General features: G+C 41.7%; 1 protein-coding gene across 3 annotated transcripts in view; it reads right to left on the bottom strand.

Annotated features, from left to right (window-relative positions):
* Window positions 1-151: 151 nt before the first annotated feature.
* The window catches only part of plppr2a (phospholipid phosphatase related 2a), a 55,114-nt gene continuing 31,621 nt past the window's right edge, over window positions 152-23,644 (bottom strand). Inside the window, exons 4-8 of one of the 3 annotated variants that reach the window (XM_077555894.1) lie at window positions 11,879-11,999; window positions 10,252-10,502; window positions 9,793-9,969; window positions 7,671-7,798; window positions 152-5,478 (exon numbers count right to left, since the gene is read on the bottom strand). In XM_077555894.1, the coding sequence (XP_077412020.1) occupies window positions 5,370-5,478; window positions 7,671-7,798; window positions 9,793-9,969; window positions 10,252-10,502; window positions 11,879-11,999 (786 nt within the window). In that variant the 3' untranslated portion in view covers window positions 152-5,369. Of the gene's footprint in view, window positions 5,739-7,654; window positions 7,799-9,792; window positions 9,970-10,251; window positions 10,503-11,878; window positions 12,000-23,644 lie in introns of all 3 variants that reach the window. The other 2 variants (XM_077555896.1, XM_077555895.1) reach the window with 2 other exon arrangements.

Genomic DNA, 23,644 nt, shown 5'->3' with positions numbered 1-23,644 from the left:
AATAAAATATCTACTATGTGCGAGAACAGTCACATCCAAGTTGTCATACCCATTGAAACAAACATACACTTTTTAGACTACATGATGAGTTCCAACGCACAACTTTTACTAAAACCTCTGTTTTTGGAGGTATATAAATCAGTTCACAGAGTTTCTCTTATTGCAGTATCCATTTATTGTTCTCATCACACAATTCTTACAAAACAAACAAAGATTTGAAGAAAGGAAATGTGTCGCCCTCAGCGTTGTAGCTCTGAAGGACACTGGTGCTTTTTATTCACTTGTCAGTCAACTGCTGTGTTTTTGTTCTTCACTGAAACAGATATTACTTTACAGGAAAGTAAACTGCCATGCTGATGGTTGAACCCGGGAAAAATATACAGTATACTGATCAGCTCTTACTCTCTTGGGCTTTTCTTTTTGTGTCAACACATTTAGAAAGTCACTCTCAGACAGGGTACACTGACACACAATGCACAAATATTAATTGTGTGCTGAAAATTTGAATGCACAATATTCGCAGAATAATCATCTGCCATATGTGCTGTTGTTGACCATAAAGTTATACAGTACTCTTAAGGCATTTCTGCTTCATTGTGGCAATGATGGCAAAACAAGGATGTTGTGATGTCATATGCTGCAAATGTCATGAGTCCGACAAAAGGTTTGCACACGTGAATGATGTGTGTACACTGCATCTCTCAACCTCCACAATGGCAGCTTTACGTTTTAGACTTTTCACAGTGCAAGGCACTCAGTAAATTGTCACTAGAACCTCACTATATGAGATGCCTGCACATAATCAATAGAAAAGAAGCAAAAGTTACTACATCTTCATTGGGATAAAAGTAAGTATTGCAACAGCTGGTGCCATCAAATAGTTCTAATTTAACAGGTCACACATGCATTCATTGATACATCCTCTCTTATCTGTGCCTTCCTTATAATAATTAAAACAATTAAGAATATTCCATAATAATAATTATAATAATAATAATAATCAATCCTTGTCTCACTTTGGTCCAATCAGCAGTTCATTTGAGACCTAAATATGATGTTATTTTACAGCCAATATGTCCAATAAGAACCAAGACACTCTTTTGATCACATCCAGATTTTCCCCAGTCAACAGAGTAAGTTATGTTCACCTAAATATACACTCTAAAAATAGTTGGGTCAAAAATAACCCAACTATGGGTCAAAAATGGACCGATCCTCTACTTGGGTCGATTTGACTCAACTTTGAGTCAAGAAATGGGTATTGGGTTTCAGCGTTAAACAACTCATAAATATTGTTTAAATACTTTACTTGGGTCAAAAAAATTGTTAATTTTGTATAAAACAACCCAGAAAGATAAAGATAAAGTGGATCGGTCCATTTTTGATCCATAATTGTGTTACTTTTACCCAACTGTTTTTAGAATGTGTGTGTGTGTGTATATATATGTATATATATATATATATATATATATATATATATATATATGAATAAATAAACTATGTACAATATTATACAGCTTTCAGTGTAAAGTGTGGATCAAACTGGTGGACAATATAAACTGACACATTTAATTGTGCACATGGGCTTATGTGTGCATTCTCCAGCAGAGGGAAACATTACGCAACAGAATGATAATTAAAAAATATGGGAGTGGTGCCTATGGACTGTGAAAGGATTTGTAGAGAAAAAAGCAGGGGAGGGTGAATGAAAACATGGATTGGAAGAAGTGTGCAAATCAAAGTCGCAAAACTGTCGCCACATAATCACGATGCACCGAAAACAACCACACCATATGTCACATACATGTCCATGAATGACAGTGATTATGCACCCAAAATAAATGCATGAACAATTAAAATTAACATAAACGTACAGTAGGATAGTACATAACCTTCAGCAGTAAAATGTGGTGTCACTAGAGCTGATAATTTTCCAATTTGACCACAGCTCAGTCAGATATCATCAACAGTAATATGGTGCTTATTTTCTTATACAGTAATAATAATAATTCTTGAATGTTTGAAGAATTTAGTTTAAAATTTTGACAATTCAAGTGTTTCCAAAGATTATTTTTAATTTAAACTGACCTCTGGCATCTTGTATAAAATACCATTAAACGCAAAAGCATGCTTCGTTTGACATGAGGCAAATAATACAATTTAAGAGTCAAGTGCTGGAAAAGATTTTTCCATTTGTTGTTTTACCTCAGCTATCTGCTTTGACGGAGAATTGTGACAGATAGTAATTAAAGGGGAAGTCAACTCCAAAAGTGTTTTTAGGGCAATCATATTTTCTCTGCAGCCCCACTAGTCTAAATATGTTATTCTATTTAATATTGCGTTAATGGGATATGAGTTAAGCAGCAAAATCCAGCCATTTTTAGTCCATTTCAGGGGGCGGCCATTTTGCTACTTGCTGTCGACTGAAGATGACATCACAGTTGCTTAGGTCTTAGGTAACAACCAATCACAGCTCAGCTTCAGAAGGCAGGTGAGCTGTGATTGGTCGTTACCTGAGCCCTGAGCAACATTAATCTTCAGTAATCTTCATTTGGCAGCCGGTGGCAAAATGGCCGCACCCTGAGTAATATTTAGTCATGTTTAGACGAGAGAGGTCACATATATTATTGTCAAGAAATGTTTAAAATCCCCACAGAAGAGAATACTGATGTAGATTGATCAAAAATTGTACTTGCATACTGGGGTGACTTTTTTTTATTTATTTTTTTACATCATTCAAAGTGAGTTGAGGTATTCTTTGGATGTCAGAACTGATTATTAAAATGTGACACACACTTTAAAAAGAGAATTATTGAACCAATTTAAAAAAATAGCTTCAAATTAATCCAAAGTGAATATATTAAGTTTAATGAACATTAAACTTAATATATTCACTTTCGATTAACTTAATTCAATTGTGTGTTACCATTTGAAGTGATTTTTTTTAAGGTGGTCAATAATTCTCTTGTTAAACTTAAGTTGGTTCAACAATTCTCTTTTTAGAGTGCACCCTTCACATGATTGGGGAGGATCACCATACGTGATCTTACTGCTCTTGTAGGTGGGGTGTACACATATGACATCTAATTCTCTGTATCACAGTAGAAAGTTTCTATTGTAGTACCAAAACATGAAGTATCAAAACATAAAGAAGAATTAAACACTTGCATGTCATTTTCATTGTGGTGAATGTCTTGGGAGACACTTTACGTACACAAAAGCTCAACACAACCATTTGCTTCTTTTTGTGTCTGGCAAGATAAGCTTGCTTCCTGAATGGCAATTGTCCTGTTTCATGTCACAATCCGCACATAATTGTAAATATTGAACAGCTTTAACAGTTTCCATTGTCAGCCCTGACCGATTTATGTGCAGATCATGGAGGAAAATCACTCTTAGCACACCACAGAATAATGGCTCAGGATAATCTTTTAGACACATTTGAAATGTGTGGACATTGACGGCAAGGAAGGGTACAATGCACCGATTTGGGGCAATTGTGTGCTTAAGTTTGAGCTTGAGCTCCACTAGCTTTGTGTGAACTAAAAATATGCTCAGAAATGAATGATCTAGAAGAAAAGTTGAGATTGCTGCAGTGACTTGAATAAAGGCTCCTTGCCCATTTGGGCATTTTGCTCCTGATGGTCTTTTGTTTGGCTGTCTGTTATACCAAAATTGTGGAGACGAGTATGGCATTTTTCTTGTTGCCTGTGCCAATGAAATTCGCAGTGAGCCACAGAAACATGACGCGTTTCGCTATGTGAAGATGTTTCCCATTTAATCCTGTTTGCTTTTGTCTACTGTGTCTGCCGAGAGACCACAAATGGATCCTTTGATCTGAGTAAACCTCAAGCAGTGCTGACAAGAGTTAAGCGACTCCAACTACAGTGTGTACGGCGCTGCATGCATGAGGGTCATGAGATAGAAAATGGGAGCGAAAAGATAAAGCAAGGGAGTGCAGAGAAGCAAAAATCATATATGTGTTCACACACTACTTTGCTAAAATGATTTTTTTTATGGGTAAACCAGCAGCACACATTTCCTTCAGTGGGCTTCTCTGGTCCAACTTCATGATGGCAGACCAAATCAATTCAAGCCCTGATTCACATTTGACTTATTTTGGCATACAGGGAACCCTATATTGTGGTTCATCGTTCATGCACCGCCTATTTCTTAGATCGTTTTTATGGGTTTCTACTTGTATTGTTCCGATACCGTTTTTTGGCCCCCGATACCCAGTTTTGCAGTATCGACCGATACCATACCGATACCTAGGTCCGACCCCCTACCACCAACATGAAAAAGCTGCCCTGCTATTGGTTCAGAGCATTCAAGGGCCAATAGAATATCTTAGCTAGGTATGCAGTGATCATGTGTGACATAGACACAAATCCAGAAAATTGAGAAAAAGCAAGCTGTGGGAGTTAGGACAGCTACAAATGAAATAATGTTTTCTTACAAGTGTGCCATAGAAAACAAGCCAAAAACAACTGCAGTCAGTTCACCCCTGAGCTTTCCAATGTTTTCAATTAATTTTAGCTCACTAATATCATCGTGTGCTCCCAAACCGGAGATGTGGTCATGGCAATATATCTTGAAAAGTGGATCTTGGGGCAAGAAGGTTCGGCACCCGTGATTCAGAAATTGTTGTTTTGCTTTATTTTCTACCCATACAGAGGAGACATATGTTAAAACAGTTATAATGTATGGCATCTTTGAGTAAACTTTGAGTATCATCTAAGGATCTTAAGGCCGGGCTGAGTGGCCTCATTTTTGGAATTCAAAATATGATCACCATAGTTTTTTATGTGTAATTCTTACAGTCAACTTCAACTGGCAGTGCCTGGCAGTGCTTGCACCATGAACCTCTTTTTGGAGAACTGCGTGAGCAAGAGTGAAACAGGTGATAGGTGTGAAACGTGTGTTAGGAGCATGTGGAAGGGATCCCACCTTTGCAGTCGGACTGGAACATTTCCCATGGTAAACAGGGGTTCACTGTAATACACGCATTTTGGTGGAGAGGAAAGGGAGAAAACATGGACATTCTTTGTGGTCACAGTCTGATGTGTCTTTCCACACAAAGCAAGCACACCAGTTAAAAATAGTGAGCTTCACATGACTTTATATAAAAAAGTAGAAAGACGGCAAAAAACATTATTGAAAAAGAAAAGTGAATGTTCTGGCCCTCTACTGCAGGTTCCAGTCAAGAGAAAGTCTTTGAAAAAGTCTAGCCTATCGGTTCCCTGGGAGTTTGGGTGGGGTGGGAAGTGTATCAGCAGTCTAGACTTGCGTGGAATAGGAGCGGTGCAGCGTCGCGTACCGCCCGGCTGAATGTGCGGCACAGCGAGGAGAGTGCTGCTCCGGCTGGTCTAGACTTCGCTGGAAATGGAGCGAGACAGTATGAGGACATCGGGTTTGGCGGGGAACCGATAGGGCTGATGGTCATGTGATCTCGGTGAATGGAGATCCCCGCGGAGTCTGCAGGGGAAAGAGAGGAGTGAGAAAGAGGAGAGGGAGGGGGAGGAGAGAGAAAAGCCAAGAGAAGGATCATCAAGAGAGATGCACAGGGATGCAGGGGTGAGAGAGGATGTCTTTGTGGCTTGTGATCATTTACATGTAGCTACAAAACAGAAATATGAACAACAAAGGAAGTGAATATTGAGGCAAGAGCCCGAAGTTGCTTAGAATGGTTGAACGTAGGCGTTGTAGAGTGGGGGTGAAGAGCAAAGTGCCGGATGCTGGTGGAGAGTGAGGGTCAAAGGGAGCAGATTGAGAGGAGAGAGGCAAGGTGGGAGACAGAGGAAAATAGGCAATCAGGTAAGGGTTAGAACAGGTGACAGACCACAAAGGACGCAAGGCATTTTCCAAACACACTGGCTATATTTACATCACTAGGAAGTCGTCCTGAAGGCTATTTTTATAACAGCCGCACCATTATGTGCAGCGCGAGAACAGAGAACTGTTTACATCTGTTTTTCATGGGATATGCATCTTTCTTTTGACAAAAAAAAGATCCATTCATTGACAAAAGTAAGCAACTGCTTGCATTGCACATGGTGATACCTGCGATCCTCCAACTTCCGGTTGAGGACGCCTCAGAGAGCTTCAATAGGGTTTAGTTCTAGGGACATGCTTGGGACCTTTACCCTCTGCCTTTAGCAAGGTAGTGGTCATCTTGGAGGTGTGTTTGGCGGTCATTATCATGCTCTGCTAACTTATTCACTCCCAGCCATTTTCACCAAAGCAACTCCCTTCACTCCCGGCTGTTTTTGAAGCCGCGAGGCTGCCATATTACTCTTCCCAAGAATATATATATATATATATACTAGCCTATGAGCTGTACATGTCTAATCTGTACGTATCGTTTATACAGTAGTCTGCTCGTGAGATGGGAGGAGTAAGATGGCCACCTTCTCGCTTTAATGGCTTGCACGGGCGTGTATGGGCTATCGGCTATCCAGTAGTATATACAGATCAGTGACACGTACACAGGAGAAGTGACAATGGCGGGTGATTCCAGTACAACAACATCATGCAAAATATTTAGCTGTAAAAGCTAAGGAGGTTGCGCAAAACAACTACAACACTACTATCCGCCATTGTTGACAGGCTGACGGTTCGCGCGCACACGAGAATTGGAGCATACGTCATCAAACTCGAGGAGTATCCCGCATATGGTGTCCACATTGGAACGTATGGGGCGTTTTGAAATCTTTCCACTCTGGAGCCCGGTTCCAAAAGTGATCTGTTTCGAGCTCCAAAATGGCGCTGCCATGTGGACGAACTGCCTAAACGGTAAGAAACTTGTGCGGATACATTGAAACGGGCTTTCCTGTGGATGGGCCCTAAATATGCTCAATTATGGCATTTTCACTTAGGGGTGTACTCACTTTTGTTGCCAGGGTTTAGCTATTAATGGGTGCATTTTGAGGGAAGAATATATGAACGCTGTTATATTAGTCTGCACACTGACTACTTTTCATTGTATCAAAGTGTAATTTCTTAAGTGTTGTCCCAAGAAAATATATGATTTAATATCTGGTGTTTTTTCTGCCAATCTGAGGGATGTTTTCACACAGTGTGCAACCCCCCCCCCCCCCCCCCCCAAAAAAAAAGTCTTCAGAAGATAAACTTGTATGTAAATATAGCCAAAAGACGTTGTGTTCCATCCATAACGTTGCTTTCTAAATCACAGCATTGTGAAGCAGTCACACTGCTTTTCATTTTTCCACAATGCTGAATTACACCACAAGGGTTGTAGGGCAAACTGCTGACTCGCAACAAACACATAAGTGACTTTCTGCATGTAAACATGTATAACACTGTAGCGTGAGAGGACAGCCCTTCCCTCACACACACAATAGAATTTGTTCCATTCTTTTGTTGAAATGTAAGCACAGCACATTTCATGCCATCAAACAAATCCCAGCTGTTGTTTTATCAGCTGACTGCACAATATGCATGTGCACAGATTTAAAGGATTTTCTTCATTATTATTATTATTTTGTTGTTGAGTGCAGTTGGGGACCTCATGCGTGCATGTGTGTTTTGGATGTTTGGGGACAAAAAAAAGGACAACAGATTTAGGTATAAGACAACGAGGGTTTATCACAGGCGGTCCTGAGTGTGTATGTAAGCATGCCTTGGCCCTTACCTGAGGGCCACTTAACTTTTCTAGTGGACTCTCCACACAGGGCAACGTCACCATGGGCATACCCAGCGTTGACTCAGGGCGCTGCGGTAGTTGTGCACAAGGTCTGGGGTGCATCTGCTGAAAGTTGTTAATCACACAAGTCACCTGGAGGAAGAGTTAGAGAGATGCTTGACAAACAGTGAGAAAGTCAATTGACAGGTTCATTAGATTTTTTTAGACACACTTTATTCAATCATTGGGCAGCTCACTGGTCATAGCGAAGATGTGCAATCATTACAACCATTACAAGATTAAATTTAGCAAGTTGGATGGATTTTGGACACATTGTCATGTTTGAGCTCATGATCAACATTAAAAATGTAGTCATTGTTTTTGTTTGGTGTGCTCTTTCTTGCACAAACATATGGAAAGAGGTCACATTGAAAAATGTGTCTGCAATGTTAGAACTTTCTTACCACTGCGTATTAGGGCCACGTATAAATATATAGAGTGGGGGTGGGGGTAATATTCAGAAAAAAAAACTTTAGGAAGTGGCAAATTTGTGAGAAAAAAAATTGTAAATTTACCAGAAATAAACTTGCAAATTTGCTACTTTACAAAGTGGCAAATTTGCGAGAAAAAAGCTCAGAAACTTGTGAGAAATACACATAGCGTAGCTATATTCTGGACGAGCGCTAGCTTTTGTCCACCAGGAGCTAATGTAAGGATTCGTTGGTGGTTAAGGGAACACTATAAAAAGAAAAGGCAGGACGGAGACAGATTTCTTCTTCATTTTAACTTTACGCATCATACACTTCCTGATCCCCTATCAGCTGACTAACACTAGCCAATCAAAAGCTAGCATACTTTTTGTAAATGCAAGTGAATGACGGAAAACAGCAGAATCGACACATCAACGTAGCTAATTGTACAAAAAAATAAAAATAAAAATATGAATGTGTAGATAATAATTCTGGAAACATAAATGTACTATTAAATATACATTTGAACAAATTAACTTAAATGTTTGATCCTCAGCGTGCGGACAAAGCGAGGCATCTTTGTCGTTGGCAGTACCCAACGCTTCAAAATCCGAATGCTTGATATGGTTGATGATATGGGTAATCTCTGCTAAAGCAATTACTCTCACGGCTGAAAAATATTGGCACAAACATCAGAGTAGTACGCTATGTGTATTTCTCATAAGTTTCTGAGTTTTTTTCCCAAAAATCTTTATAAACTCGCAAATTTGCAAGTTTTTCCTCAGAATATTACCCACCTCCATACATCCATCCATCATCTACCGCTTATCCGGGGTCGGGTCGCGGGGTCAGCAGCTTTAGCAGGGAAGCCCAAACTTCCCTCTCCCCAGCCACTTCAATCAGCTCCTCCGACGGGATCCCAAGGCGTTCCCAGGCCAGCCGAGAGACAGTCTCTCCAGAGTCTCCAGGGTCGTCCCCGGGGCCTCCCGCCGGTGGGACATGCCCGGAACACCTCTACAGGGAGGCATTCAAACCAGATGCCCGAGCCACCTCAATTGGTTCCTTTCTATGCGGAGGAGTAGCGGCTTCGACACTGAGTCCCTCCCGGATGACCGAGCTTCTCACCCTATCTCCTAAGGGAGAGACTGGACACCCTGCGGAGGAAACTCATTTGGGCTACTTGTATCTGGGATCTTGTTCTTTCGGTCACGACCCACAGCATGTGACCATAGGTGAGGGTAGGAACGTAGATCGACCGGTAAATCGAAAGGTTTGCCTTTCGACTTAGCTACTTCTTTACCACAATGGACCGATACAGAGTCCGCATCACTGCAGACGATTACCCACCTCTAAAAAAATAATAATTATTATATGTGGCCCTAATATGTTATCATACTTTCTATTGTTTTACTACATTTCTTTTCAAAGCTGAAAATATTGAGCACATTTCTCACTTGATCAATATTGCTAAGGTTGGTAACAGAACTCTCATGGGGATTTCTGGGTATGCTTTCATAGGTACTATTTTCAAAACACTTTGAAGTGTTACCTCCTTCAGAATCTCCTCTAGAACAACAGAGAAATGTTCTACAAACATGGAATTTTTGAGCGTTAATACTTACAAAAATGAAAATTCATATATCCCCAAAATAGTGTTTTTCAATTTTCTCTTCCTACCAGAAACACAGCAATAGCTCCGCCAGTGAAGAATCCCGCCAGGACATCGGCCCAGTGGTTGCGATATTCCGCCACCCTGATCACGCCTACGATCATTGCCAGACACAGCAAGGTGAAGCTGACGGTGGGCTTTGTCAGACGCGTACCTTTGGTCTTGAACACCAGCGTCACATACATCTGAAGAAAGGCATGTGAGAGAGCACACACAGTAGGGAACAACAAAGCCAGGAATGCCCGTAACCAGCAAATTGCATTTGATAAAAGATAACAAGAGTTCCTCCTTCCAGCTAAAGGTTAGAGTGAAATACGCATTATTTTCCTACCCAAGATGTATGACTGACTTAAATCTTACTGAAAGGGTCAACTGGAAAACATAATCTCTAATCAGAGAGATGAGATTGATAGCGTGGGCCTTGCAGCTTTTTACAGAAGCGTCACCTCTAGCATGCATCAACCTACCACTGTGTATACTGCAGAGTAAACGCTGAGCGCTGCGTCCTTGGATGGGAAAGATTTACGTGCAGACATGACAACGAGAGGGTTGCCGGTGCAGGCCCGGCGCTCTGTGATGTATTGCGTGTTGGACTGGCAGCCTAGGACTGTGTAGTTTGGTCTGCATGCTGAGAGGAAGTGAGGAGTCTGGTTTCCTGTCACCACCTGCCCGGCGTTGGCGAAGATGGTTGTAGTAAATAGACCAAAGGCATAAACACCTGCATTCAGATGGGAGAAATAAGCACAAGAGCTGTTTAATCCTGACTTTACACTCTTGATCTGAATGCCCATTCTTTTAATTCAGCGTCCAAATCTGATTATTTTGTCTCAATTTATGACTTTGTGACCCATAACCTATATGGTACAGTATGTACTAAAAACTGAAGCAAGCAATGCATGCACACAATTAAAATGCAACAGGTACCCTCAGCATTGACCCCCGCATTTGTTGTGATCAGTGGCGTAACACCATGCTGAATGAATTTTCTGTGCAAAAGGGGAATTTTGTGGTTGTGATATTTATTGAAATTCTGCCAGATACACAGGCATGGCACCAGGATTTATTTATTTTTCTCTCCTGGGGCTTCAGGGGCCTTTTCCGATATGTGGGCGGTTAGGGGAGCAGGAAAATGATTCATTGTCATCAATTCACCTACCTTATGAAGCGGTTCTCTTTTTTCAATAAAAGCATGATACACAGCTTGAGCATATTTGGTATGAAAAGAGGCCAAGATATGGCTAGCCCTAACGCTCTCCCAGGTCCGCGCCCACTCGTTCCGAACGATGAGTGTATAATGCATAAAAAAATCAGGGAACGAGCAGGTCTGAGGAGCTGTCATAAATGTCATAAAACCACTGAGTTGACATTTTGCAGGGAAATCACCGTTATTCACTTGCTGCATGTATAAGTCAAACTTGATTCAGTAAAAAAATAACCCTATTGTTATTCATCTTCTTTGAACATTATGTTTACAATCCAAACATTTCCGCACTCAATTTATTATTTTTATTCAATGTGGGAGTGTGTGTTTTAAATTACAGTTCTGGCAGTGAAAAACATGGTGTTAACACTGTCATATAATATAACACATAACAGTTATAATCTTACATATGTTACATTACATTACGGGAGAATATAAAACATTCTTATGTAACAAAGTGAAAATCATACTGTGGAGTTACAAGGTTACTCAACATTAACGTTCTCCAAAATTGGGGTTGGGGTGGGGGTGCGGGGGCACAATGAGGTTAAGTCGAGCCTACACGAAATGAATCAAACATGCTCTTAGATAAAACAGGTGACAACAAGTCTTTCCTCTCAAAATAGCATCAACACATTATTATCAGCCTGGGTGTGAAATTGCAACTGCAGTTTTCACCTCTGAATATTCAACTTTACAGTATGCTAATTTCTCAATGCAGTTTATTATTTAAATGACTTCTACTTGTTCAGTAGTGGACATAGCTGTCACTGGCCATTGTCTTCATGTTTGTTTGGTCTTCCTCCACTTAGTGTTTTTAAATTGTTCTCAATCAGAACAATGACAGTGAGCTTATTAAGTGTGAAGGCTGTGGAATACAAAACAGTGTTCACCTAAAAAGCGAATGATGCGTCTCAGGAGGGGGTTGAAGTAGCAGCAGTCTGCAGTGACAATGGTCTTCTCCTGGGTTCCATCAGTCTTGGTGAAGAAAGCGCACAGTTCTCCAACAAGAATCTGTAGACGCGCAAACAACATAGAGTTGATGGAAATTGTTGCGCCTAACTTTTTTTTTTTTTTTTTTTACATTCATGAAAACAGCATTACAAAGTACAGTACTGTATCTGAAAAATGTTGTGCCGCGCAGTGATACAAAGAGAAAAATAATGCCTGACGCTTTATTTCCATGACCCCAGCCAACTTGCCGGACTACTTTCGTCTCAACCAAACGCTGTTAGCGGTAAGTCAGTGCTGATTGCACACCACTATAAGGTGAGGATGGCGTACTGATTCATGTGAAAAATCCCGAACTTTAAGCCATGTTAAGCTTTATTTACATGACTGTCCCTATTTATTTATTTTTACACATTCCGTCCTATATTGAATATGAATATGTGATTTTGTTCTTCTTTCTAAAGCTCAAGGGGTAGTCAAGGGCACCCGTTTTGAAGACACGGACAATATAAAGATGGACGTGGTGACCGACTTGAGGGGGATGCTGGAAGAATCGATTCAGGTATTATTGAAGATAAGGCTGGGAAAGACTCCAGGGGTGTAGTGTGTGTAGTTTGGATTTTAATTATATCTTTTTGGGCACAAGTCCTAGAACCTTTCTGAACATACCTTGTACAATGAGCAAAGATTTTTACAAATGTACAAACGTGAAATCGATACAAGACGAGTGGAAAGCGAGACAATGAAACATTAGTTCAGATATGACAAACGCTGTCTTCACATACATACACATGAGCCCTTTTGCATACACTGGATAGCTGCAAGTCTGCTCTATGTGTGTGTAAGTAATCAGATCTTGATTTGTGTCAGTGGCTATTAGTCAGACGAGTGTGCAATCAGACATGACCTCTTTATGATTATGTGGCTATAAGAAGAAGTGATCCCTGAGTGATTTACTGAGATGGATGGAAAGAACAATGAAAACAAGAATACACTGAAAATAGAGGAATACCAGATCTATAAAATTTAAAAAAAAGAAACTTAGTAGATGCAACACAATTAATTTACATTCCTTGAGTCAACATGTTTTAATCAGCTAAAGTTAAAGTGGAAGTCAAACTTAAAAATTTCTTGACAATAATATGTAACTTATCACTAGCCTAAACATTCAATTCTGATTAATATTATATTTGTGGAATATGAGCTATGAAGCAAAATCCAGCCGTTTTTATCCATGTTAGGGGCGGCAATTTTGCCACTTGCTGTCAACTGAAGATGACATCAATGTTGCTCAGTGCTCAGGCAACAACCAATCACAGCTCACCTGTTTTCTGAAGCTGTGAGGTAACGGTAGAAGAAGAGTGTCTTTCGAGTGAAGGCAAAACAAGCTCGAAGGAAACAAATTAAGGTCATATTTTGTTTCTCGACTTGTGTAAAATGAACACATAATAGAGGATTAGATAACAGATCGTTTTCTGTTTTTCCATTTCAAATTTTAAACGAGAAACGGGAGACGGATCGTTCTTCTTTGGCAGCTGCTGGTTTCGCGGACTAGAAGAAAAACATTTAACAGTAGAAGAAGTGTCTTCTACTGTTAAATGTCCATCCATCCATTTTCTATCAAATTCAGGGTCACTTTAAGGCCTTCAGCCTATCCCATCTGATTTAGAGCAGAAAGCAGACTACGTCCTGGACTAATTGCCAGTCAATCTGAGTGCAATTGTGTAAATCTCATTGAGTGGGAAGTGATCCCATGAAGGATACGTGAAAAACTGTATTATTTGAAACATCAACCTACCAACGGCAACATAATTCAAAAAGTTTTGACTATTTTTCTCAATCATTGGCTGATTTATTTATTGTTTTTTTCTGTGTACCTGACTACATACAGTACTCTGTATATGCACTTGATTACTTTCACCTCTACACTGTACTCACTAATTGATGATTGGAAAACAAATTAAAATAATTCATGGTGGATTTCTGCTCTTCTTATTTTGCAGTCAACACATTGACATCCATGCAAGCCAAAAAATAAGGTACATCTGCACCCCCCACACAGACACACACTTCTGAAATAAACAGTTGATCAGCATCAGATAGGCATGAACATGCTTCATCTCTGTCCAATCACACTGTTCACTGCCTAATCCATTGAGTTGATGCAAGGGCTGACTTGGCCCACCAGGAAATTGGCACACAGGGTGAGATTGGCAAGGTCAAATTAACAAAATATGAAATGATGATTGATGGAGAAATTAGTTTTGAAATTCAAATTAAATGTTTCAATATGGAATTTATCCAGTCCTTCCATTGTATTGCTGTGAACATGCAGAACAGCATGCCAATAGGCAGAGTGACAAATTATCAGTCTTTGTTTTTTTTCCTAACCTTATTTTGTACCTTCTAGTTACATTCAAAATTATATGTTCACTTTTAAATTATCTTTTCTAAGCTATTTATCTTGCGTTCACAGACTGAGCAACATAGCTGGTGCAGAGCAGAGACAACCTCAACCCAACCCAGTAACAACTAGTGGTGCTACCCTCTCCCACCACGGAGCCCATGCCATCTGTCTCTTTGACCTGGGATGATGGTACACATATGAGGGAGGTCTGTATTTTACTGGGGTAACATATGGACATTTGAAGATCCATCAGACCATCTATTCATCCATTTTCTATATGGCTAAGAATCGCAATGATGGATGGTAATGTTCACATCACACAGATTTAGTGTAGTGATTTAACTTGCTACCGTAAAACACAATGAACTCTCTGCCAGCTCATGTGAGGAAAGACCAGTACTGTAGGTGTAAGCGATGTGCAATGACCTAAATCAAGGGGAAGGAAAGCACCAACAGGTGGGGCAGCCTTGAAGGATCGCTAAATGGGGTTTGTAAGCTGATTCCTGTATTCATTTGCGAGTAATGATGCTACAGTTTTGTTCTATTGATCTTTAGGCTGTTATTATTATTCATAGTAGATTGTACCATTATTTTATGCAAAATAGTGAAACCAGCCGCGCTCGACAAACAGTATTAAACATCTAGTTTATTTTTATCCATTCCTTATCACAGCTCACAAGATTAGTCACCCTGGTTTGGTCACCAGCCAATTGCAAGGCACATAGAGACAAACAACTATTATCATTCACACTCACATTTATACTTACAGGAAATTTTGAGTCTTTGATTAACCGCAAAGTGTCACATTAGGTGCGAAATTAGGACACAAACGCAGACAAGACGGGAAATAGAGTCTTTAAGTAATAACAGAGATCAGGGCTGGATTTAGATGCCCTTAAAAATACACTTAATTAATATTCATGAGTCTAGCAAAGGGGTCAAATTTGGCGGGCCAATCATGCTAAACGGATGTAAACAGTCTTCTAGCAAGATGTCTACTGCGCTAAATCTACAAATTCTGTCCAAGGATAATGTGCCTGGTGCCAAATTCACTGGTATAGACGTCAAAGAACATATAAATGTTCAATTAAGAAGATGGCTTGACTGTTCAATGGCTGAAAAAGACAAGGAAAACAGCCAACGTGATCCAGAGGTACTTTTTTTTCTCCCCCTCAAAACATCGTCATTTGCAACTGACACTGACATTCTCCAATTTCAACAAGCTATCTTTCCTTTAGCACCATATGCCCTGTCTGTCATATAGTGATGGGCATGACAGTTATTTTAAGTGAACTGAATCTTTAGAATTAGTTCATTAAAAAGAGCCGTTCAAAAGATTAGTTCATCAAATTGTTCGTCTACGCAAAGGAACTGAGAAAAGAGCGAATCACTTCAGGAAGTGATCCGTTCACTCACGTTTAATGAAAAGATTCGTTCTTTTTGAACGAAACGTACGTGAACGACACAACACTACTGTCATATCTGGTTGTCTTACGTCTTTGACAGTTGTTGGGGGTACATTTGTATTGCTTTTTGTGTGTTTAGCGATCTCAATTATTTCAATTATTATATCCTTGCCGCTTATAAACCCGTTTTCTTAATTAAGAAAAAGCTCTACAGATACATTTTCATACATGTCACAACAGCAGAAAGGCAAACATTTTTTTTATTATGAAAATTATGATTATAATTTTATTATGATATTATGAATTGCCTAGCACCTGGCGATTCAATTCGTATCACGATTCATAGGTCACGATTAGATACCGATTAATCCTGATACAAATCTATAAATTGATTATTGCGATTTTTTTTCGCAAATTTATAAAATACTAATCAGTAAACTTGTACATGTACACTGTAAGATTTGTATGAAAATGTATTTACTTATCTGAAAATTCGGGCTTATAACCGAGCCACTGCATTTAACAAACAGGTTGCAGTCTGTTTTATGTTTGAACAGCACTGAAATAAAATATTACGGCTTAATGTTCCATTAATATAACATTCTTCCTGTCAAGAAGGTAAAGTTTGGTCCCAGTCGCAGGGAAAGGAGGCGAAGGTGATGTACAAAAAAGGACTTTAATTACTACAAAGCAAAAGCGAACTCCAAATGGCAAGAGAAAACAAAACGTGGAGAGGACAACAAGGCAAAAACTGGTAGCATGATGGGAGGGAAATGACAATGAACCGACACAGACAGAGGGGAGACAGGAGACTAAAGACACACACGCTAATGACACAACAAGACACACCTGGGGCAGGACACAAATGGCTGAGGGCACTGATTGGTTGACACGAGGAAGGGCAGGATTACATTTAACAAGACCAAGGGAGACACACAAGGAAAAACAGAACCCAAACATGACAGTATCCCTCCCTCAAGGGACGGCTCCCAGACGTCCCTAAAACAAAAAAGTCCAAAAACAGGGCGGGCGCAGGGGGGCACGGAGGCGGGAACCTGGCTCACCCATCAAAGCCAGTGCGGGGTAGTCCGGAGGGCGTCCCGAATGCCACACTGGAGCAGAAGGCGACCGCAGGACGTGCGCCGCCAGACGATGAGAAGAGGACGGCAGTGGGACGTGCGCCTCCTGTCCACACTCATGGGCTTGAAGCCGCCATGGAAGAGGCGAAGAGACTTTGCACACAAGGAGACCAGGGGCTGCAGCGGCACAGGCGAGAAGGCTCGAGACTGAGGCTGCCGTGGAGCCGGGACGGGGACTTGAAGCTGCCGTGGAGCCGGGACGGGGACTTGAGGCTTCCGTGGAGCCGGGACGGGGACTTGAGGCTGCCGTGGAGCCGGGACCGGGACTTGAGGCTGCCGTGGAGCCGGGACGGGGACTTGAGGCTGCGGCAGACGTGGTTTGGGGACTTGAGGCTGCGGCAGACGTGGTTCGGGGACTTGAGGCTGCGGCAGACGTGGTTCGGGGACTTGAAGCTGCGGCAGATGTGGTTCGGAGACTTGAGGTTTGCTACCCAGAGCGCCACCAGCCGAAGCTAGGAGCCGCAGGGCTTCATCCAACATGGCTATTACTAGGGCTCCGGAGACAAGTATTTGTTCCTGGCATGACAGAGCTCCCGCTGGGTCCTTCTGTGGTCGGTTCATTCTGTCAAGAAGGCAAAGTTTGATGGAGGACCCAGTCGCAGGGAAGCAGGGCAAGGAGGCGAAGGTGATGTACAAAAAAGGACTTTAATTACTACGACAGAGGGGAGACAGGAGACTAAATACACACACGCTAATACGATACGATACGATACGATACAATATACTTTTATTTTCCCCGTGGGGAACTTTTTCCTGGACTCCGTCCAGCTGCAGTTTACAGTAAAGAGAAAACAACAGAATAGAAAGAGATAAAAGTAAAATTAAATAAATAAGAAGTGCAGCAATAAGTAGAAGACTTCCCAGAAGTCTTCACAGAAGTATACACGTGTAGAGAAGTACATTGCACACACCCATACACACACACACACACTCCTATATATATATATATATATATATATATATATATATATATATATATATATATATATATATATATATATATACACACACATGAGTATGTACACAACATTGCACCATATATATATATATATCTTATTGCACTGAGTTAATGTTGGTTGTTAAGCAGTTTGATGGATGTCGGCAGGAATGAGTTTTTGTTGCGGTTCAGCCTGGTTCTGGGGGCCCTGAATCTCCTGCCGGAGGGCAGTAGCTGGAACTCATGATGCAAAATGTGAGTCGGGTCATTAACAATTTTCTGTGCCAGTCCGGTGACGGACCGCTCATAAAGCATCTGTAGGGAAGGATGATTCCTGACCCCCATGATCTTCATGGCAGTCCGCACCAGACCGGCAATCTGTGATCTTGACTGCACAGTCAGGTTGCCGTACCAGGCCGCAATGCCGTATCTGATGATACTTTCCAATGCAGCCCGGTAGAACAACAGCATGATCCTCTGCTCCACTCCATAGACCCTAAGTCTGCGTAGGAAGTAGAGACGCTGTTGGAGTTTGGAGCAGAGACTTCCAACATGTACCCTCCAGCTGAGTGTGTTGTCGATGTGGACCCCCAGATACCTGTATGAACCCACCTGGCTGATGTGGTTGCTTTTAATGACGACTGGCCTGTGGTCATCAACAGTTTTTGGATCAAATATCACCTCCTCTGTCTTCCCCACACTGAGCACAAGATGATTCTGGTCACAACACTGGACAAATTACTTCTGAGAAATAGTCCAGTGGGCTACCGCCGGCCTGCAGCAAGCTGACGATAGCTGTGTCATCAGAGAACTTAATGATAAAGTTCTCTGGGTGTGATGTCACACAATTATTTGTGTACAACGTGAAGAGGACCGGGGAGCTGACGCAGCCCTGTGGGGCGCCTGTGCTTATAAATCTGGGTTCCGAGAGGGAGCTGTTGACCCTGACTTGCTGTGTGCGCTGTGTCAGGAAGGAGTGATACCACCTCGAGATGTAGGGGTTCACATTCATCTCCTTCAGTTTACCCAAAAGCAGGTGCGGCTGCATTGTGTTGAACGCTGAGCTAAAGTCAACGAACAACACACGTGCATAAGCTTTCGGGCCGTCTAGGTGTTTGCTGACCAGATGTGTGGTGCTGTTGATAGCATCGTCAGTGCCGCGACCCCGCTCGTAGGCAAGCTGAAGGGAGTCTAAGTGTGCATCCACCTCCCCCCTGAGCCGAGTCACCATCAGCCTCTCGAAACACTTCATAACAATGGAAGTTAGAGCCACAGGCCTGAAGTCATTATTGACCACAGGACATTGTTTTTTAGGAACCGGGGTGATTACTGATTTTTTCCAGAGACTGGGAATGGAGTGTGAGTCCACAGATCTCTGGAAGATGGGCTGCCATGCCGCTGTGAGCTCCTCTGCACAGGATTTTAGCAGAAGGGCAGATATCCCATCCGGTCCTGAGGCCTTTTTTGTGCAGACAGAGTCCTGCTCATTCACTGAAATAGACCTCAGGACCTCCTCACATTCAGAGGAGAAGTCCTGGGTTTCGAATCTTAAATAAAAGTCATTCAGCTCCCTTGCCTTCTGGAGGTCATTTAGGGTGCTGAGACCTTTTTGAGCAGGAGTCAAATTGGTGATCCTCCTCATGGTGTCCCACATTTTCTTGGAGTTGTTAGCAGCAAAGTGTTGTTCTATAGTCTCTTTGTGCTTCCTTTTTGCTTTTTTAAGCATGTGTTTGAGTTCTTTTTGAACCAGTTTGAGCTGGGCTCTGTCCTGGTTCTTAAATGCCCTTTTTATGCGGTTAATACAGTCTTTAACATCTTTAGTAATATACGGTTTGTTGTTGGGGTAAACAGTTATTTCCTTTGTCGGTATGATGTTGTCAACACAGAATTGAATATAGTCAGTTACAGTCACAGCAGCAGTATCCACATCCAGCCCATGAAAGGTATTCCACTCCGTGCATAGGAAACATCCTTTAAGGGTCTCAATGTTGTCATGAGACCAGATTTTAACAGTCTTTCTCTGTAGTTTTCTGCGTTTGAGAGCTGTTTTGTAGGTTGAGATGAGGTGAATTGTGTTGTGGTCTGAGTTGGAGAGGGGGGAGGGGTGCTCTACTCACATATGCGTTCTTCCCATTCCCAAAGCATTTGTCCAGGACTCCGTCTCCCCTTGTTCCACATTTTACATACTGATGAAAACCCGGGAGAGACAGCTCCAATTTCCAGTGGTTGAGGTCTCCTAAGATGAAAACCGGCGCATCCGGGCACCGTCGCAGTTGCTGTTGTACGCAGTCGGAGATAAAGGCGGCGCCGCTGGCGGCGTTCCCGCTGGGCGAAACGTACACGGCGCAGAGGAAAATGTTTCCAAACTCCCTCGGCAGGTAACCCGGCCTCAGACTCAAGCAGAGAAGCGCCACGTCAGGGGTGCAGGTGGTCTGCCGCACCGCGTAATTCCGACACCAGTTGTCGTTAATGTACGCCCCCACCTCTGCTTTTTCCCGACGCCTCAGTCCTGTCGGCGCGAATGAGTGAGAATCCCTCGATCTCACACAAAGAGTCTGGGATGTCTCCGTGAACACCATGGCGCAGGCGTCCCGGTGCTCACGGCAGGCTGAGGTGAGGCTCCTCAGCTCATCCAGCTTGCTCTTTAAGGACCTCACGTTGCCGAGCAGCAAGGACGGCAGCGCTGGTCTGCATCCTCTCCTCCGGAGCCTTTGGCGTGCTCCACCTCGCTGTCCTCTCCTCCGGCGGCGTTTCCCCGGGTTTGCTCGCCGAATCTCCTCCGGCAAGTCGGGGGGTGGTGTGTCGCCTGTTGAGCGGAGGGCCCAGAGCGCGTCTCTGATGTAGGAAATCAACAAAGCCATGTCGTTCCTTTGTTCTTCTGTTTACACACGCCATGAGTAGATTAGGCTTCGTTCGGAGCCCCGACGTGTGCTGTAACTCGCGGACAGATTGAGCAAGTGGCTCATAATTTAAAAAAGTTAAAAATTAAAAGTTAAATAAGGTATGGTATATAAATACCTTTTTATTATTAGAAATATTATATATATAAATATGTATATATAAATATAAATAAGGTATATATATATATATATATATATATATATATATATAAATCAGGCGGTAAGCAAGACAGGTCCGAACAACAGTGGAAAACCCTATTTAGCATTATCGTCCGGCTGTATGGGTAGGGCCAAACGCCAAACAAATAAAAAGAAAGAAAATCGCTTACCTCTTCGGGACGGCAATGCCCGGTGGTAAGGGTAATACAGGACGTTTTTGGGGATGAGATGGGAAAGCACGGGCAGAACATGCAATAATGCTGCCGGATATGAAATTGCATCAAATAATTCCTCAAATAGGCAAATTAAACTAAGCAAGGGAAGAACAAGCAAACAACCTTGCAACTCTGAAGAAATGCTACAATATACTCTCTTTCTAAACTACCTTCCCTGGTCAGCCTTTACTAATTATCTTATATGGTTCCTAAAAGAATACTGCTTGTATACACATAACATTTTAGCTCTTGTTATATTAAAATATTTTTTGTCCACTGGGAGATTAACAATAATATTTAATTAAAATTACATTACATTACGGTGTTAAATACTAATACAGTGCAATTAATTTGGAAACTAACCCCATTAAAAATAAAAGACATACTTGTAATATTATTGTTTTTGCTCTCGGATTAGCATTTCTTCTGGTTCATGTAAGCCCGCACGGTCCAGTCTCACTGGAGATACAAAAGTGTTACCTTGCACAGTAAAGTTTGAAAAGATATTATGCTCTGAAAAAAACAAAAACGTTTTTTCAAGTGGTGGGCCTTTTTGGTTTTGTTTGTTGCTTATTTGAAGATCTATTATTATCTTGCTTGGAAAGTTTAAACAATTTTTTTCAAGCTTACAAACTGAAAAAGTCATCATTGGACAACAAGTTCACATAACTTGAAAAGTGCAAATATTCTTACAGGTGCATATGCACAATATAAATCAAACTACAGTGAGGAAAATAAGTATTTCACCCCCTTGTGATTTTGTGAGTTTGACCCTTTACAAAGAAAGGAACGGTCTATAATTTTCATGGTAGGTTCATCTTAACAGTGAGAGACAGAATATTAAAAAAAATCCCAGGAAATCACATTATATTAATTTTAAACATTTATTTGTCTTTTATTGAGGAAAATAAGTATTTCACCCCCTACCAACCAGCAAGAATTCTGGCTCCCACAGACCCAGGGACAAGATTGTAGACCTGCACAAGGCTGGAATGGGCTACAAGACCATTAGCAAGCAGCTGGGTGAAAAGGAGTCAACTGTTGGTGCGATAGTTAGAAAATGGAAGACACACCAATTGACCATCAATCTCCCTCGGTCTGGTGCTCCACGCAAGATCTCACCTCGTGGAGTGAACCGGATCATGAGAAAGGTGAGGAAACAACCCAGAACTACACGGCAGGAGCTTGTTGATGATATCAAGGCAGCTGGGACCACAGTCACCAAGATGACCATTGGTAACACACTACGCCGTAATGGATTGAAATCCTGTAGTGCCCGCAAGGTCCCCCTGCTCAAGAAGGCACATGTACAGGCCCGTCTGAAGTTTGCCAATGAGCACCTGGATGATTCAGAGGAGGCTTGGGAGAAAGTGCTGTGGTCAGATGAGACTAAAATCGAGCTCTTTGGCATCAACTCGACTCGCCGTGTTTGGAGGGCGAAAAAAGCTGACTTTGACCCCAAGAACACCATCCCCACCGTCAAGCATGGTGGTGGAAACATTATGTTTTGGGGCTGTTTCTCTGCTAAGGGTACAGGACGACTTCACCGGATCGAGGGGAGGATGAATGGGGCCATGTACCGGGAAATCTTGGGTGAGAACCTCCTTCCCTCAGCCAGGATATTGAAAATGGGTCGTGGATGGGTGTTTCAGCATGACAATGACCCAAAACATACAGCAAAGGCAACAAAGGAGTGGCTCAAGAAGAAGCACATCTGCGCAAACTTGGTGACCAACTACAAGAAACGTCTGACCGCTGTGCTTGCCAACAAGGGTTTCTCCACCAAGTACTGAGTCATGTTTTGCTAGGGGGTGAAATACTTATTTTCCTCAATAAAAGACAAATAAATGTTTAAAATTAATATATTGTGATTTCCTGGGATTTTTTTTAATATTCTGTCTCTCACTGTTAAGATGAACCTACCATGAAAATTATACACCGTTCCTTTCTTTGTAAAGGGTCAAACTCACAAAATCACCAGGGGGTGAAATACTTATTTTCCTCACTGTATATAAAAGAAATTTCCACAGCTATGAAATATGCAGTGCTTAATGCTATCATGGCCGAAATCATTGGCATAACTACTGCTACATTTCTTCCTCAAAATCATCAGCTTTCACTTGATCTCTGAAAAAAATACTTAAGAGAGTATGGTGATATATCTTCTGTTTATAATTCTACAAATTTAAAGACATGTTTATTGATTGATTTACATCCGAAACCTGCCAAACTCTAGGCTTAACAAGCATCATTCACATAAAAACGTAATAAAGTTGCGCACCGTTTCTCACCTTAATTCGTTTGTTGTTCCCGACAGACCTCACCATCGGCTGAGTGAGTGTGATTTGCCGAGACTGCATAATTCTTTCAACACTTTTCATGTGTTTAGCACTCGTTAATTGCTTGTTGACAGACGACTTTCTTTTCTATTCTATAATTACATTGCATTTGGAACAAAATAGTTCACCACCACTTTTTTGCAGAAGAACATTTGCCATGATTCCATCCAACCATTTTCCATTCCGTTTGTCCTCACGAGGGTCGC

This window comes from Vanacampus margaritifer, chromosome 2 (genome assembly GCF_051991255.1).
Source record: "Vanacampus margaritifer isolate UIUO_Vmar chromosome 2, RoL_Vmar_1.0, whole genome shotgun sequence".
NCBI classification, from domain to species: domain Eukaryota; kingdom Metazoa; phylum Chordata; class Actinopteri; order Syngnathiformes; family Syngnathidae; genus Vanacampus; species Vanacampus margaritifer.
Note: the sequence above shows the minus strand (reverse complement) of the source record. Positions and strands in the feature narration are given on the sequence as shown.